Source organism: Barbatula barbatula, assembly GCF_947034865.1.
Source record: "Barbatula barbatula genome assembly, chromosome: 19".
NCBI classification, from domain to species: domain Eukaryota; kingdom Metazoa; phylum Chordata; class Actinopteri; order Cypriniformes; family Nemacheilidae; genus Barbatula; species Barbatula barbatula.
In genome coordinates this window covers 18,994,511-19,012,012 of record NC_136782.1, presented here as the reverse complement: position 1 = coordinate 19,012,012, position 17,502 = coordinate 18,994,511, and the positions used below count along the sequence as shown (strand labels likewise).

General features: G+C 39.1%; 2 protein-coding genes across 4 annotated transcripts; both read left to right on the top strand.

The window, feature by feature from the left end:
* Positions 1-1,408: 1,408 nt before the first annotated feature.
* LOC306908968 (TBC1 domain family member 25) lies at positions 1,409-9,002 on the top strand. 2 transcript variants are annotated; one of them, XR_013788049.1, is made up of 11 exons: positions 1,409-1,812; positions 3,021-3,206; positions 3,860-3,978; positions 4,085-4,188; positions 4,849-4,916; positions 5,808-5,954; positions 6,050-6,140; positions 6,576-6,724; positions 7,019-7,160; positions 7,253-7,892; positions 7,959-9,001. XR_013788049.1 is itself a non-coding variant. In XM_079482277.1 (10 exons), the coding sequence occupies exons 1-10, from the start codon at positions 1,584-1,586 to the stop codon at positions 7,413-7,415; spliced, it is 1,398 nt and encodes a 465-aa protein (XP_079338403.1). In that variant the 5' UTR covers positions 1,409-1,583; the 3' UTR covers positions 7,416-9,002. The 2 variants fall into 2 exon arrangements, 1 of the variants encoding a protein (XP_079338403.1); XM_079482277.1 differs by having other exon boundaries at positions 7,253-9,002.
* A 544-nt stretch (positions 9,003-9,546) lies between these two features.
* Positions 9,547-16,907, top strand: hsc70 (heat shock cognate 70). 2 transcript variants are annotated; one of them, XM_079482275.1, is made up of 9 exons: positions 9,547-9,772; positions 11,307-11,516; positions 12,122-12,327; positions 13,740-13,892; positions 14,073-14,628; positions 14,804-15,006; positions 15,429-15,627; positions 15,777-16,009; positions 16,296-16,907. In XM_079482275.1, the coding sequence occupies exons 2-9, from the start codon at positions 11,312-11,314 to the stop codon at positions 16,482-16,484; spliced, it is 1,944 nt and encodes a 647-aa protein (XP_079338401.1). In that variant the 5' UTR covers positions 9,547-9,772; positions 11,307-11,311; the 3' UTR covers positions 16,485-16,907. The 2 variants fall into 2 exon arrangements, with proteins under 2 accessions (XP_079338401.1, XP_079338402.1); XM_079482276.1 differs by having other exon boundaries at positions 9,696-9,772; positions 11,311-11,516.
* Positions 16,908-17,502: the final 595 nt, after the last annotated feature.

Genomic DNA, 17,502 nt, shown 5'->3' with positions numbered 1-17,502 from the left:
CTTTAGATCCACAAATAACCTGGTGGTAAAAAACAATATGAATTCTAATGCTTTCCACAAATACCATTACAAACCACGAGCTTCAATTAAACCCACATTATCAGTCAGGGCCGCTCCGAGATGATACCACAGGCATCTTAGAAATGTCCGGAGGAGGGGCACTTTAGAGGATGAGGGCAGAGGGGCAAGGACGGATTATGACTTCAAAGGACCTCCTCCCACACTTTTTCAGTTCTTTCCCTTAGCTGCGCATTCACAGTTATAGAAAGTGAAAGTTAAGATGATAATGAACATTAAAACAGTTCTCGCTCTGCGTCAAATGCCTGCGCTACGCAAAAAATGATCTGTACTGGTTTTTTAAGCAGTCAAATATTAGCTACACAGCCCAACAATGGACAAAATTAAGGCGAATGACACACATGCATGTCGAATATATCTGTAGGGCCCATGTAATGCGTCACATTAATAAAAAACATATTTCTCACGAAAAAATGCCGTTGTGACGTGTGCAAACATCAAATCATCAAGCAAAAGATTCAGAAAATGCTATTAAATATGCTGCATTCATAAATTGCATTTAATTAAATAAGCTAAAGATAACATGAAATCATATTTTTGCCATAATTTGTTGAGCATCTCATTTTTAAGGGTATCCACAGAGTCCTTGTTCAATGGGACCCATATATTAAACATAAATAAACATTTGTTTTCATTGTTGTTGAGTTTTCGGTAGCTGAAGGGCTCAACCTTGAAGCCCAGGGGCCCTTGGCCCCATTGGCCTGGTCCGTTATCCATCTTACCAGCAATGATCCATAGACTCTATGGATCGTTACATCCCTAGTCTGTATGATAGAGATGTAAAAATTCACGATTCTGATCTCACGATGCAATTTAATTCACGATTTTGTTACAGAATGAGTTGAGGTAATATAAAAATGAACAGCCGGCCATTTATTGTTTCTCTAATGTTGCAAATTGTCGTATTTTATGTCAAATAACTAAATTGCAGTTTTCAAAACAAAAATATGAATATAACACAAGTCTCTTTAATATAAACAAACTAATACTTTTTCTGTGGTTTTCCTAACTTTGACTTTTTTAAGAAATATCAGCGTATCCACATTTACCATGTTTGCAGAAAAGACAGCGGCCCCTGCTGTTCAAAACATGAACTGCGATTCTTTAAACGTCTCAACTGATTTGAATGGTGAATCGTTACATCCCTAGTTTCCATTAAACCAATGCAATCACCATTATAACTATTTATCCAGCCTGTCTATATGTTATTTTAATGTATTTGTTAAGATGGTTAATGCGTTCTCCATCACCGATACGAACAGAAAAGCCACCAGGGGGCGTCACAGGCGTGCGCCCGAGGCTTTTAAACCCTGATGAGAATGAAGAGCGCGCATAGGTCATATGACAGGAGGAGGGGTGTGCTCACGGCTCTTTTCAAAACACACCAATGCATTGCACACAGTGAGTGTGCCGACAGTGCCGAGGAGTTTTACCTGTTCTTCTACAAATGATGACCTCATCACAACTTTAACAACTGGCAGGGAGTCTCGAAAAGCACTGAAGCAATGATCGCATCTTGTGATGAATCACACGTAGGAGACCGAAACAAAACCTACCTGTGTGATTACGGATCCGTGGGGAGAGTTAAGGGAACGGAGCACGGGGATATATGTCGACCTGTCGCACCTGTGATCTCCGCTGAGTCCACCAGCGCGCGCATCTCTCTGCCAGGTGTGATGGATTCAGAAGGGCGCGTGGACGAGTCCAGACTCAGGATGCATGTATTTAAAAACGGTACATTTGGCATTGTGGTCTTGAACTGACACGTCGATCGTTATTTTCTACATGTATGCAAAGAGTCCTAAAGTAGAGGAGAAAAAAGAGTCAACAGTCATCCACGTTAAAAGCATTGGTCATACTTAAGACAATAAGGCTTAATTGTTACCAAGATAACACATTTGCATCTTTAACTAGTTGTGTCTTAAAGATTAGATTTGCAGGACTTGAAACTTTGGGTAGGTTGGTTTTTGCTTGGATTTATTAGTTCTATTATAAGGCTGTTCAAGGACACAATAATGCAAAGGACAGGCCCTAACTAACTTTTGAAACAATTTATGTTTTGAAGGGCATTTAGGTGTTTATAACGCAATAAATATTCAGACCATCATAATGAGTTTAGGTATAATTTATTGCACATTGAGACGTCTGAAAGTGTACTGTTATTAAACTATTTTCATATTTGAACTAATGCTTTACATTATAGAAGTCTGAAAGCGTTATTACGATTTTCCTGTGAGACTTAAAGTAACTCGGCTATGTTTTGTAGTCATTGTGCATCACCGCTCATGAGATCCTACCATATTTCAAGCTTACTGTCCATGAACACGCCCTCATCTGACCTCACAAGTATGTGGCACAGGCGTGTGACGCTGGTGATGATCACATCACAGAATAACACAAGACAATTCCAACAAGCATTCAAGCATTTTATCTGAATTACATAATAAGTTCCTCTCAGGCTGCGTATGAAGGGGTTTAAAAGTTGTTTTGTTTTGTGTTAACCCCCAAACGCCCTCTGCCACAAATCACGCATTATGGTTTTATAAAATGCTCATATTGACAGATTTCTGTACCTTCTCTCTGGTGAAATGCATTCCTTAACAGTGATGCAATTAAAATGTGATAGCTAAGCATTGATGAGGCTGTGTTTGTTTGTTTGTTTACTCTTGGTTAAGCAATCTAGTGTAGCCTAAAGAATGTGTTGACACTGACAGCACTTTTTAAAGTCAATAAGATATCATGTCAATAGACTACAAGTGATGTGTTTCTGAAAACAGCTGCCGTTTTATATTGTAAGTTAACGTTTCTAATGTAACTGCAAGGAAACGTCCAAAAAAGGAATTCCTTTGTACTTGCTACATTGTTACCTGTACTGTACGAAATGTGTTCACCTTTGTCATGATCTGTGACTGTATATGACATGTTGTATTTGGGTGATCTAGGCGGTGTGATGCCGGAGGAACGGGGTCAGGTATGGCGATTTCTGTTCGGCATGTACCCCTGCAGCTCTACGGCTCTGGAGCGCCCCCTTCTGCTGGAGCAGATGGCAGTGCGCTACCGGCTCATGAAGAGGAAGTGGCAAAAGCTGCTTCCTGGAGCCATTCCCCTCCGACTCAATGGCACTGATGGTATGTGATGTTCTCGAGCACCTACACTTTGGCTGCGTCCGAAATCGCCTACTTCCATACTATATAGTAGGCGAAAATGAGTATGAGTCATGAATAGTACTGTTTATGCAAAAGACAGTGGGTGGAAAATACACGGATGGTCAACTACTTCCACCGAGATTCGTGAGTGTGAATCGGATGGACACTTATGTATCCCATGATGCGACAGGAGCTGAGATTTGAACGGTCAAATTTCAAAAGCAAATCAAACAAATATAGTGGAAAACTTTAAGGCGGACGTCTGTTTTTAATGTAAGTGCCAATAAATACATTTCTCTTGACTAAATTATGTTTTTATCAACGCTCACGTGTAGGTTGTTGTTATCATGTCATAGGTCAAAGAGCATACGGGTCACATGACCATAAAACATGGCGGACGCAGTATGTCCGAAATCTATTCATACTATAGAACGTGTTGTTTTAACGGCCGATAGGTAACTTATTTAAATCTAGTACGTACTGTCGCAGTATGAGATTTCGGACGCAGCCTTTGTTTTAAAATCCTGCTTTTCAATAATAAATAACAGTTGTGACTTTAATTTTGTTATAATACCACTGAAAGATACTGCAGATATCGAAAAACCTTTTCTGTGTTCTGTCTCTGTGTTTTCCAGCCGAGCTGTTGGCTGCTGTGAAATATTTCGATCAGAGGCAGGACAGAGAACACGATCGAGAGCAGTTCCAGTCGGATGAGGCTAGAGAAAGGATATCTTTTTTGGAGCTGCAGGCTCAGGTGAAACAAAGCATTTCCTTGTCTTTAAAGGATACACGTTACACTAATAGAGAAAATATTAATCTATACACTAACCTAAATTCACACGACTGTGTTAAATGTGCAGGTGCTATTTGAACGCGTCACCTTTGACCTGGAGGAGCTTCAGGAGGCCATACGCATTATCGATAAAGATGTCCCCCGAACAGACCGAGACTTGCCATACTACCGGTAAGATCTTATTTTGTACATTTAACATGCTAAATAGGAAAATATTATATCCTGCAGTACCATCAGCAGTATTCCTATCAGCGGGTTTTAAAACCAATGTCTGTTTTGTTTGCACTTGCCCGGCTGCATTGCATTGTTTTTTCGTCATATACTACAGATCCCTTTCAACTCAATTCTTAATTCTTGTTAAACAAACAAGTTGTTGTGACATCACAGGTGTGCTCAGCACACAGGTCTTGCCACACCAGTTTATCAAATATCGGAGATGAATGCAACCATCTTTCATCTGTGTCGGAGTTGAGTTTTATTGAGGTTAAACAGTAACCTGTCAATGATTGAGTGCTGTTATCTCTGCTCAATTTGGTTGCCTTGTTCAGTATCCAAGGACAAATATCATGTAAAATGAATTATGAACATGGACATGAAATGTGATTTTGGGAGTTTAAATTGAAATGTTATCAAAAGGGAAACTAATAAACGCTAGCAAATATCACAAGACAGGATATTGGTCCCACTTATTTTGAAATCGTCTCTTGCTTCAGAAAGGAACTGCTGCTTGAATATTTTTGAAGTTGTTTATTTGGTTATGGTACTTCTGCTTTTCCCACCAAAATAAATAACCGAAGACAGTGTGAGAATTCATTTTATTTCTTTTAACAGGAATGAAGGCTTGGGTAACCTGCTTGTGTTAAGAGATATATTAATCACATATGCTGCTTTTCATCCAGGTATGCAAATATGTTATAAGTGAAAGGGCGACATCTACTGGCTAAATGAGGAACTCAATGTTACTATTATTATTAATCTCTCTCTCTCTCTCTCTCTCTCTCTCTCTCTCTCTCTCTCTCTCTCTCTCTCCTCTCTCGCTCTCTCTCTCTCTCGCTCTCTCGCTCTCTCGCTCTCTCGCTCTCTCGCGCTCTCGCTCTCTCGCTCTCGCTCTCCATCTCTCTCTCCAACTCTCTTGCTCTTGCTCTTCCTCTCGCTCTCTCTCTCTCTCTCTCTCTCTCTCTCTCTCTCTCTCTCTCTCTCTCTCTCTCTTCGCTCGCTTTCTCTCGCTCTCTCTCGCTTTCTCTGGCTCTCTCTCTCTCTTTCTCTCTCCATCTCTCTGTCTCTCTCTCTCTCCATCGCTCTCTCTCTCTCTCTCTCTCCCTTTCGCTCGCTTTCTCTCGCTCTCTCTCGCTTTCTCTGGCTCTCTCTCTCTCTTTCTCTCTCCATCTCTCTGTCTCTCTCTCTCTCCATCTCTCTCTCTCTCTCTCTCTCGCTGTCTCTCTTTTATTTCGCTCGCTTTCTCTGGCTCTCTCTCTCTCTTTCTCTCTCCATCTCTCTGTCTCTCTCTCTCTCCATCGCTCTCTCTCTCTCTCTCTCTCTCTCTCTCTCCCTTTCGCTCGCTTTCTCTCGCTCTCTCTCGCTTTCTCTGGCTCTCTCTCTCTCTTTCTCTCTCCATCTCTCTGTCTCTCTCTCTCTCCATCTCTCTCTCTCTCTCTCTCTCGCTGTCTCTCTTTTATTTCGCTCGCTTTCTCTGGCTCTTTCTCTCTCGCTTTCTCTGGCTCTTTCTCTCTCGCTTTCTCTCTCTCTCGCTCTCTCTCGCTATCTCTCGCTATCTCTCTCGCTCTCTGCAGAGGTTAGTTATGCTCAGGGTATGAATGACCTGTGCAGTCGCTTTCTGGAGGTTCTGGACTCAGAGGTGGACACTTACTGGAGCTTTTCCTGTTACATGGAGAAGTTTTCCAAAGACTTCCGTGCCGACGGACTGTATCGCAAAATGGGTTGGCTTGCTTTATTCTTTCTTTGAGCGTTGTACAGATTTTGCTTATGTAAAAACATAGTCTGAGTTTTGATTAACATCTTATGTGCTTCTCAGAATTGGAAGCTGCTTTGCTGAAGGAACTTGACCCTTATCTTCATGCTCATCTGGTCACGGAAAACTTAGATAGACTGACATTCTGTCACAGGTGTGCAATTATAGTGATGCATTGTCTTCTTTTTTATTTTTATTTCTTTCCTCCCACTAATTCATTCACCTCTTTATAACAGTTATACCTTTAACCTCCTTAATATGACTCTTTCTTATCTCAATGTAAACATTTACTTGACGCTTACATTTCTTTTGACTTATATTTTACTTGAACCACACACTTGTTGTTCAAAGCCCAAATTAATTCCATAAATGACAAAGTGACCTTATAAATGAATTGCATCTTTTTTTCAATGACAGTGAATGGTGACTGAATCCATCACTCCCAAATGCTCTGCCTCACTTAATTTTGTGTTCTCTGCAGGAAAGGAAGTGAAGCAGTTTTGAAACGACATAAGTGATGACATATCTTTTATTTTTGTAACATTTTATAACTAACGTGCTATATGTAAACTGCTACATCTTCTCGCAGGTGGCTTTTGTTGGGTTTCCAGCGAGAGTTTGAACACAGTGACGCTTTGCGTCTGTTTGAGATTTTTAGCTGCGATCACCTGGAGCTCATCTCGCAGCAGGTTGATCGCGCTAGATATCAGGAGAGGTTGGCACGAAAACAAAGTCTAGGTAAGAGACTCCAAAATCGACGTATATTCTGGGTAATCTGACATTAAAATAGGTTTTCTGAGTTTGTCACGCGACAGAAAAATGTGTTATTAACCACCCAGCCAAATTAAATCAAATAAAAAGTTAACAAAATCTTGGAAAAATAAGCAGGACTCTGCTCTCAAAGGCTGGGGGCGTGTCCTCTGTTGGTGCTGAAGCCACACCCACTCACGTCACTCAACCTGAGTCCCCAGTAGGCTATGTCAAGAGGATTTGATTTGACAGTATTTTGATTTATGAATCTGTGTCCTCCAGAGGATGAATCTGTGAAAGAGCCGCACACCGTAAACACAGATTTTACCTTTGAACTCTTCATGTGTGCCACCATCCTTCTGGAAAACAGAGACGCTCTTCTCAGCTGCAAGAATGAAGTTCAACTCATTCAGTTCACAAGCAGGTGTGTGTTTATACCAGGAGGGCATGATGCGTAGATTTAGTATTTAATTTGACTCTCAATGCATTTGTTATATTTATGATGTCACCGGTCAGTCTGCAGGGAAAGCTGGAGTTGAACAGCACGCTGAAGAAAGCTGAGGAACGTTTTTATGACTACTGCAAGCGTTCATCTTGGGATTATTTAAGCGGCCGTTGTCGCATGGCGAAGAGAAAAGAGGATCATTTTTTCTATCATCTGCGAAACCTTTTCTCCTGAGAGTTAACACGACCTGTGATGAATGTTCCTGGGAAATATCTTGTCGACGGACACCCAGGAGTCTCGCTTCTGTGGGATTTTAAACTGAAGAATGATGCTGCTTTTAAATCAGTGTTTGTGTTTATGATCAAGATGGAAAGACACTTGATCTTCAAACACTTGACCTTTATTGCTATTTTAATGTCAAGATTTATCTGTCATACAGACTCTACGATAAATTTACCTCCTTAAAGAAATAATTCACCATAAAATTCTATATCATTCATTCACCCTCATATCGTTCAAACCTGTACGTGACTCTTTCTTTCTGTGTGACACAAAAGAAGATATTTTGGGAAATGATACTTCGAGGAAAGAAGTGGTTTTATGTTCATACAATGGGGTCCAATGTTGTTTGGTTACAAAGTTTTGTCAAAATATCTTCTTTTGTGTTCAGCGGAAGAAATAAAGTCATAAAAGTTCAGAGTAAAATCGCCAGTGTTAAAAATTGTCAAAACTAACACTCACAGTGTATATATAATCCACACATATATACATTGTGAGTGTTAATTTGACCTCTTTTAACACTGCTGATTTTGCTGTGTTGGAAATGACAACAAGTTGAGCAAATAATGAAAGAGTGTCCAATTTTGGGTGAACTATCCCTTTAAGTTCATTATTAGACACACAAATTTACTGTAATGTAATGTAATGTTATGTAATTTATTACATCACCGCCGTTCTTTTAATTATCCTTTACCTTGAAAAATGCCTGAAAATACAGGTAACGTTTAAAAATTAAGATATTGTCCTTTATCTTCAACTCCCTTGGACTACAGATATTGCTCAGCCTATGTCAACATTTGTATTTGTAGTAAGTGCACAGAAGGCAGAAATCCTCGCCGCTGAACTAAGCGAGACTAAGTATTATGCCATCTCAGAAACATCTGGTGCTGGTTCACATAAGAACACAATATAGGAATAGAAACACGCGCTCTTCAGTGACACGCTTCTGAGAAGCTCTAGAAGATCCGCCGTGGTCTTCTCGCACCAATCTGAAACACTTCTCGAGTATCATCTGATCAGAAATAGCTCATTGAGCGGAGACACCGTTTACTTCGAGACCACAGTGCTGTTGTTTTCTTACATGAGAGGACACGAAATATGTTTACACCTTTTTATACTTGTTTGACGTGAAACCTAAACATGTGCGTATCTTTTAAACACTGGTAAAATGTACATATTTTAGTACGTTTGATGTTTTTCTGACCCAAGAGGGCTGTTCGTGTATGTTTTTAAGATTTTGGGATTATTTCTTAAAGTTTGCACAGTATTTAATGGTGTTTTAACAAATGTAGCAGGAGAGGAACGATAAATCACTCAGCAGTGTTCAACTGAATGATGAGCTATGACTTTGGCTTTCTGAGGTGAGTTGTGTGATGTCACACTGTGTGTGTGTGTTAGAGAGAGGGTGAGGCAGTGACGGGTGTTATTTTAAGCTTTACTGTGACATTTAAACACTCTCTTTCTAGTGAGTCATGGACACTCGACTTTATACTGCAGAGTACGCTGTTATTCAAAAAATAATAAAATGTGATCCAAATTGTATTTTTTCCCCTGTGTGATGCTTCTCTAATGGAAATAATGATAAGATATACATATCATTTAGTATACGTCCATTACCCTTATCACATCCGTTGAAACCAACTTGAATCTAAATCAGTACAGTCAGGTCATACTGTACATTTTGCAACTTTTTGGGGTCTAAAAGGGACAGTTCACCCAAAGATTTTAATTCGCCGTTTATTTCCCCACATATCTGTTTAAACATGTATGACTTTTCATGTGTTGAAAACACAAAAGAAGATATTTTGAAGAAGGTTGGTAACCAACCAACATTGAACCCCATTGACTTCGATTGAATGGACACAAAACCGTTGAGACATTTCTCAAAATATTTATTAAGTGTTATAAAGTAAGGCATACAAGACAACGTAAGTGTGAAAAAATGGTTACTGTTTAAATTTTTTGGTGCTCGATCCCTTTAAAACAAATTTGCAAACTTATCTTATGACCATGTCTATGTGGCACCAGTCATTTCAAACGTAGAAAAGTTTTTTAAAGGTAGTGTTTCTCTGTGTTAATTCCATAGCAGTAGATTGTGACTCTGTGATCTGAATAGCAGACATCGAGCTGCTGAGCCCAGAGCACATGAGAACGGCCGTCTGGAACTTTCTCTGGGATCAGGTGACCTCACACTGCTGGGCATATATACACAGAAGAGTCAAAGAGTGCAGGAGACACCAGAACAGACTCTGTGCCGAGGGACACAACACATTTCCTCTCACTTATCACTCAAGTACAACTTTTCCAGTAAGGTAAAAGTTTTCCGTGAGGCATTGCGAGAAGTCTGCAACAGTTTGGTTTGGCATTCTGTGTCGTCCGCTTGCTTTCAACTTTTATTTGAGTTTTTTTGGGTCTGTAGCTGATTAACCTGCTTGCCAGACAAGGCTATGTTGTGTTTAACATTAAACTACACCGCATGTACTTGTGTCTCATAAAAAACATGAAGCATGTGAGAATTAAAACGTGTCCGAATCTGTAGGTAGGTTAGTACTAAACTGATAACTGATAAATTTTTTCATCTCTTCATTAGTAAGTTTGGACTGTATTTATGAAGTACACAGTCAAACATTTGAACAGAGCTTTTTACCATTTTTAACATTGTAAAGCAAAAAAGGGAATAAGGGAAGGTTACCATGCAGTCCAAAAACAATCTAATGCATTGGAATATACTAAAACATATAATGTAATATTAAAAACAAAAAGATATATATAAAAAATATAAATATATTCAAATGAATATATTGACAATTAATGTATATTTAAATATTTATTTGTGTAAAGATTACTCAAGCTTTCTTCAGATTTTCAGGCAGCAATGCAAAACCTTTCAACTGTTCAATTCTTAAATCAATTCAGGTTGATCAAAACGTTTTGAAGATGAAAGACAAATTCAGACAATCGTGTCTTTTTTTGTTTCCATGATATGTAATTCTTGAGCTCATTTAGATGAGACGCTAAGATCCCGAGACGTCCATAAATCTAAAACCATACCAAGACCTCTCCCTCGTGTCAGAGCATGCTGGGATAAGCTCACGCGCATTCAGACCAAGTCATGCAGCTATCGCAAGTCATATGACCCCTGCAGCACTAAGCTTTTTGTATCTCCTAATGTGCTTCTGTCCCATGCAGACTGAAACAACCTGTTGCTTTGTGTGCTTCAAATATTCCTTGTAACATTTGAAACAAATCCTTCGTTTCAGTTGCTGTACTATGCAAAGTTTAGAGGGACTGCGTAAATGCATGCTGGGCTGTACAAGGCCTTTTCGGTTGTGTTATGTAATAAGCTTTGTATGATGAAAAGAAGACAAGCTAGCACGCCAGATTTAAGGCTTATAAATAAATAATAACCATAAAGGAATAATATGTTGCGGAAGAAAAATGAGTGTTGAGTGTGGGGACATAACTTCACAGTATCTGTGTAAAACACACACCCTTGTTCACGGCACGCGGCCAATACAGGACTTTCTAAAGCAGCTAACATTGCATAGCATGACTTGAAGCATAAATGGGATTGATTCAACTCAAATTCAAAAGCTGTCTATAACGTTTTAAAGTTAAATTGAATTGGTTTAGAGGTCATTTAATTAAAAAACTTAAAAATCTAGCCCTTAAGTAGTTTTTTTTAACATTTTTAAATAATTGAAAAACATGACATGTTAACAACTTAATAGCACATCTGTTTTATAGTGTGCATGTTTTTTCATCATTGTTTCATTTACTCAATAAGAAAAGTGTGAAACGGTTAATACTTGCTTGACTTAACTCATACATGGTTGTCTTGTCCAGGCAGGATGTCTAAAGGTCCAGCTGTGGGTATAGATTTGGGCACCACCTACTCCTGCGTGGGCATCTTCCAGCATGGAAAGGTGGAGATCATCGCCAACGACCAAGGAAACAGAACGACCCCCAGCTATGTTGCTTTCACAGATACGGAAAGACTCATCGGAGATGCAGCCAAAAACCAAGTGGCCATGAACCCCAACAACACAGTGTTCGGCAAGTCAGCCCATTCACAAGATATGATAAAATTACACAATGTATTGACGTCTCGTGAACCATATAATATTATGTGCATTTAAAGGGACAGTTCAGCCCACTCCAGACATTATTCTGTGGAACACGAAAGCCAAACAACATCGTCAGCCATTGACTTCTATTGTATAGACACAAAACCACAAAGACATTTCTCAAAATATCTTATTTTGGGTTCCACAAGAGAAAGAGACCAAAACTGGTTTTGAATGACATGAGGGTGAATAAATGATGACAGGATTTTTATTTTTAGATGACATATCCTTTTATAATGTGTAAATAATATGCAATTAAAACTATTTGTTCTTCTCCATTAGATGGCATTGCAGTTATATGATGTATTGACAATATTGTTTTTTCAAGTGAAGGTGTGTCAAGTTTGCTCACAGCTACACCCACAAAGTTTCTGCTATATGCACATATATGGACATATACAATCTTTGTATATTTCTAATTCCAATATTTGCTCGAGACATTGTAAAGATTGTAAAGTGGAGAATGTCCACTTGTATTCGATTTTTTTTCAAGTAAGGAACGTGTTTAAAACATCACTTTCTTATTTGTCACAGATGCCAAGCGTCTGATTGGTCGACGCTTCGATGACGCAGTGGTTCAGTCTGACATGAAACACTGGCCCTTTAAAGTCATCAATGAGGGCAGCAAACCCAAGATGGAGGTGGAGTACAAAGGAGAGATAAAGACCTTCTATCCAGAGGAGGTGTCCTCTATGGTCCTCACCAAGATGAAGGAAATTTCTGAGGCCTATCTGGGCAAGGTGAGAGGAGAACAAAATTACATCTCCATGACTTAATTACATAAGCATTTCATTTTACGAGAAGGAAGCATGATTAAGAGTTGCAATGGTTCTGAAAACCGATTACCTTTGACATAAGCAGAGTTGCATAAGTCATGAGATCACTTCTCTTGTTTCGAAATCAAATTAAGAAAATCATATCAGAAATTATAAAGTCCACATTGAAAACTGGGTTAAAAAAATCTATTTGGACAACAATAATTAAAAAGGAAAATTGGAATAGACATACGGACTATGGTATATCTTTCATGTTAACACATAGATGGTCTCCAGCGGGCCCTCATTTTGGGACAGAAATCAAATGAATTTGTAATAAAACTAAATTATATACAAAATACATACAAAACATAAAATTACATCAGAAGCAAGGTGTTGTGATTCAAGTTTTATCTACCATGTCACAACTGGTAATCCAAACAAAACTTGCAATAACTTGTCCAGTAACACCCATGACATATTTATTTTCTGCTAATATGATCTGCGGGGCTTTCCTCGAATTTATCGAATTCTTCCATAAGGTTGGGGCGCAATGATTTGCACATTATGAAATGAATAAAAATGTGAAGTGAAAGCAAGAAAACAACTGTACTGTGGTGAGATGATTAATAATACTGTGTCCTGATATTGCTTCTGGGGTTTTATACTTCATTAAAATCTTACATTAACGACATTTAACTTTATTTAAAGGCGTAGTGGTCGATTTTGAAAGGTGCTAACTATAGCCTGCTAGCACTGAAATTATAATCCCACCCTGTTTGCGAATCGCCGTCCAAAGCCACGCCTCCTCCAATGTATTTCATAAATCCACATAACGGATTACGAACTAAATCCATTAAATTCTTCTCGAACCATTTACATAACTGTTCAAAAGAAAGAGAGCAAGCATGGTATCATCTTTAAGACCCTTTGCCTGCCGAGCTGTCTCGGTGCAAAAGCAAAACCGTTAACTGTTAATTCGAGTTGTTCCAGAACGTTTTGATTGGGAGCGTTATTTGGTCCTACCCCTTTCACAGACGATATATAATTATAAAAATATAATTGGACCACTTTACTTCAAGATGTCAAGTGATTTCCAACTAGCTTGACAAAAATGTTTTCGGGCAGGATCACCTATTCTGCCTTTAATGTTCTGGTGTTTTACAATAATTTTTTGTTTCCGTTACTGACAATTAGCATACAGTATTTAATTAATAATGTAATTCTAAATACCATTTATTTTACTAACTTTTTATAATTATATTAGTGCAACGCAATGCAATATTGTGCTTTAAAATAATTTAAATCAGTTGAATTAAAAAAGCAATGTTTGTTTCACAGTGAATGCTTAACCTCTGATATTAACAGGATCTTCTCATTTCATCTTAATGTATTAGCCCGTGTCAAATGCAGTCATCACAGTTCCTGCTTACTTCAACGACTCTCAGCGCCAAGCCACTAAAGATGCAGGAACCATCGCAGGCCTCAACGTACTTCGCATAATCAATGAACCAACAGCAGCTGCCATTGCTTACGGACTTGACAAAAAGGTACATAGATATTTTGAAGTTTTCTTATCTGGAGTAGAGAAGGGTTTTAATGTATTAGTATTGCTTGGCTTAACTTAAATAAAAAACCCTGGTGTTTGATGAGCTTCTCGGTTTCGCTGACAGACTAAACCGCTGGTTCAGGACTTCAGTTTACATTTCTAAATTACTGTCTTGATACAGGTTGGTGGTGAACGCAATGTCCTCATCTTCGACCTGGGTGGTGGCACCTTTGATGTGTCCATCTTGACGATTGAGGATGGCATCTTTGAAGTCAAAGCCACCGCCGGCGACACCCACTTAGGTGGTGAGGATTTTGACAACCGAATGGTCAACCACTTCATCACAGAGTTCAAGCGCAAGTTTAAGAAAGACATCACCGGCAACAAACGCGCAGTCCGTCGCCTGCGAACGGCATGCGAGCGAGCCAAGCGCACCCTCTCCTCCAGCACGCAGGCAAGCATCGAGATCGACTCTCTGTATGAAGGTGCTGACTTCTACACTTCCATCACCAGAGCACGTTTTGAGGAGCTCAATGCCGACCTCTTCCGCGGAACGCTGGATCCAGTGGAAAAGGCTCTGCAGGATGCCAAGATGGACAAGTTGCAGATCCACGACATCGTGCTGGTAGGCGGCTCCACTCGCATTCCCAAAATTCAGAAGCTGCTTCAGGACTTCTTCAACGGACGGGATCTTAACAAGAGCATCAACCCGGATGAAGCAGTGGCTTATGGAGCAGGTAGGTTCTTTGCTGTATTTCTGGATGAATCATTTTGTTTAGGTTTCTTGATCTTGGGAATTCACAGAACGGGAATAAGGATAAATAAACAATAACTTGGATTGTAAATGTTTTAGCATCGTGTGTCACATATTATATTTGGTGGCGTTCTAATCTTTCTTCATAACCTACCCAGCGGTCCAGGCAGCTATCTTATCCGGTGATAAATCAGAGAATGTCCAAGACCTGTTGCTGCTGGATGTTACTCCTCTATCTCTGGGCATTGAGACAGCCGGTGGTGTCATGACTGTGTTGATCAAAAGGAACACCACCATTCCTACCAAACAAACCCAGACGTTCACCACCTACTCGGATAACCAGCCTGGTGTACTGATCCAGGTAAACGAAATACTCTGTAGCTGTTTTAAAAGTTGCCAATTTCGTAAAAATATAACTTGAATTCATTAATTTGATAAGTATGAAAATAATATGTAAATATATAAAATTATGAAAATATTTTTTAAGATCCAGCCACCATCTCCATCCCAAAACCCAGCAATAAGTAGAGTTTTAGTAGATAGAAAATTACAAAATGAATAAGATCAAACAAATTCATATACATTTTTCACCATTTCACCAGATTGTAAAAATAATTACACAATTTCACAATAGTAATTTCTACAGTTTCTAAAGCTTAGTTAATATGATGAACTGACTTAACCCAAAGCAGATGTTTAAAATAGGTTGTTACAAGGTTCTCCCAAAGTAAAATCTTTGAGATATTTGCAACGTTTCATTGACCCTGCTTTATGTTTAATAAGGTATATGAGGGAGAGAGAGCCATGACAAAGGACAACAACCTTCTTGGGAAATTTGAGTTAACGGGGATCCCTCCCGCCCCTCGTGGTGTGCCACAGGTTGAAGTTACTTTCGACATTGACGCCAATGGCATTCTCAATGTATCCGCAGTGGACAAAAGCACTGGCAAGGAGAACAAGATCACAATCACCAATGACAAAGGTAAAATCATTCAGACAAACCTCTGAGATCCAAACTCTCAACTTTTTCAACAGTGACGTGAATAAGCCTGAAGAGACAAATGCCTACTCATTTTATTTCAGAACCATCCCATTTTTCAGTTTTCTCATAATCACTTTTGTGACTTTCAGGTCGATTGAGCAAGGAAGACATCGAGCGTATGGTACAAGAAGCTGACCAGTATCGTACAGAGGACGAAGCTCAGAAAGAGAAGGTCACAGCCAAGAACACGTTGGAATCGCTGGCTTTCAACATGAAGAGCTCCGTGGAAGATGACAAGCTAAAGGACAAGATCAGTGCAGATGACAAAAAAGACGTACTGGACAAATGCAATGAGGTCATTGCCTGGCTGGACAGGAACCAGGTAGGTGTCAATCTAAAAAACGTGAACAACCACATGCTTATCTTGAGGTCATGCTTGTTTACATGCTTAAGACTTCCTTTGTCAGTTATGAGCTCTGTATTGTAGGATCTCTGGAACAATGAGATGCTCTCACATTGAAACCTGTTTGTGTTGACACCCAGAATGTTTCACCCAATAATACAAACATCATTAACTCATGAGTCAATACATGTGTTGTAATATTGTTTATTTCCAATCTCCTATTCCTCAATTTCCTAAGTGAAACTCATTGTTTCTTGTGCAACAGACTGCAGAAAAGGATGAGTATGAGCACCAACAGAAGGAGCTGGAAAAAGTTTGCAACCCCATCATTACCAAAATCTATCAAGGTGCTGGCGGAATGCCAGGAGGAATGCCAGGGGGCATGCCCGGAGGATTTCCTGGGGGGGCTGGAGGTAGTGCCTCCTCTGGTCCTACCATTGAAGAAGTTGACTAAACCATCAAAAAGAAGAGGAATATTTTAACTCACACAGCCCCATTTACACCAATGTGTCTCACACAGACTTCTTATGATGAATTTAATATCACATTATTGACCCGGTGTGCCAGATGAGACCAACTTAAAACTTATTACCAAGTCACTTACATAACAACATTGTCATTCTCACGTTTCCTTACATGTCAGAAGATCATGTTTGCAAAAACATCTGAAATACCTTTAAACTATTATTTAATTGTTGCAAAAGTTAGTCATGCTACACAAAGCATAGAAATACTTGGGGTGGAGATCGTAACCTGTTCTGTTAGTAGTTATATTCTGTTTATTATATTCCGCAGGAATACCTTTTTAATGATTTAATTTATGATTCATTATTTACCGTATGACTCAAGATGCTACAATAAACATATTAAATTCCTCAAATCTTGTATCGTGTTTTTGTTAAAGTTGCCAACTTCCATTCGAATGGGGTTTTGGAATTATCAGACAAGTCAAGCAAGACTTGACGAGTTCATTTGTTTCAAGAAAGGTAGGTTGAGACCTTTTGGTCTTTCTGTCAACATTTTAGTTCTGTCAGTCAATATGTAATTGTTGTTTTCCTCATATGACAAATACCAAAATACAGAAGCTCCTCCTTAATGCAAAAGCATCTTTATGAGTTGTGATATTTACCACGTGCAAGACAGAATATAAAGCAGAAGAGAGAATGAACAGAAACATTAGAAAGACTTCAGAATATCAAGACAACCAAAAGGCACTCGTCTACAACATGTTCTGGATCATCAGCTGTTTTGTTTTGGTGGCCTCCACATTCGGTGAGTATTGAAGGCGTTTGATGTAAAACTACATTTTGTGTTTTGAAGTATTTTTATAGATATTAAAAGAGATCACAAACTATTTTTTATACTTTTAGGCCAAAATGAATCCAGATTAAATCATTTGGTTGTCAGTAGTGTTGGGGGAGAAAATGCATTAATCACTTGGCCCTGGCAAGTCTCTATCAAGGTAAAAATTT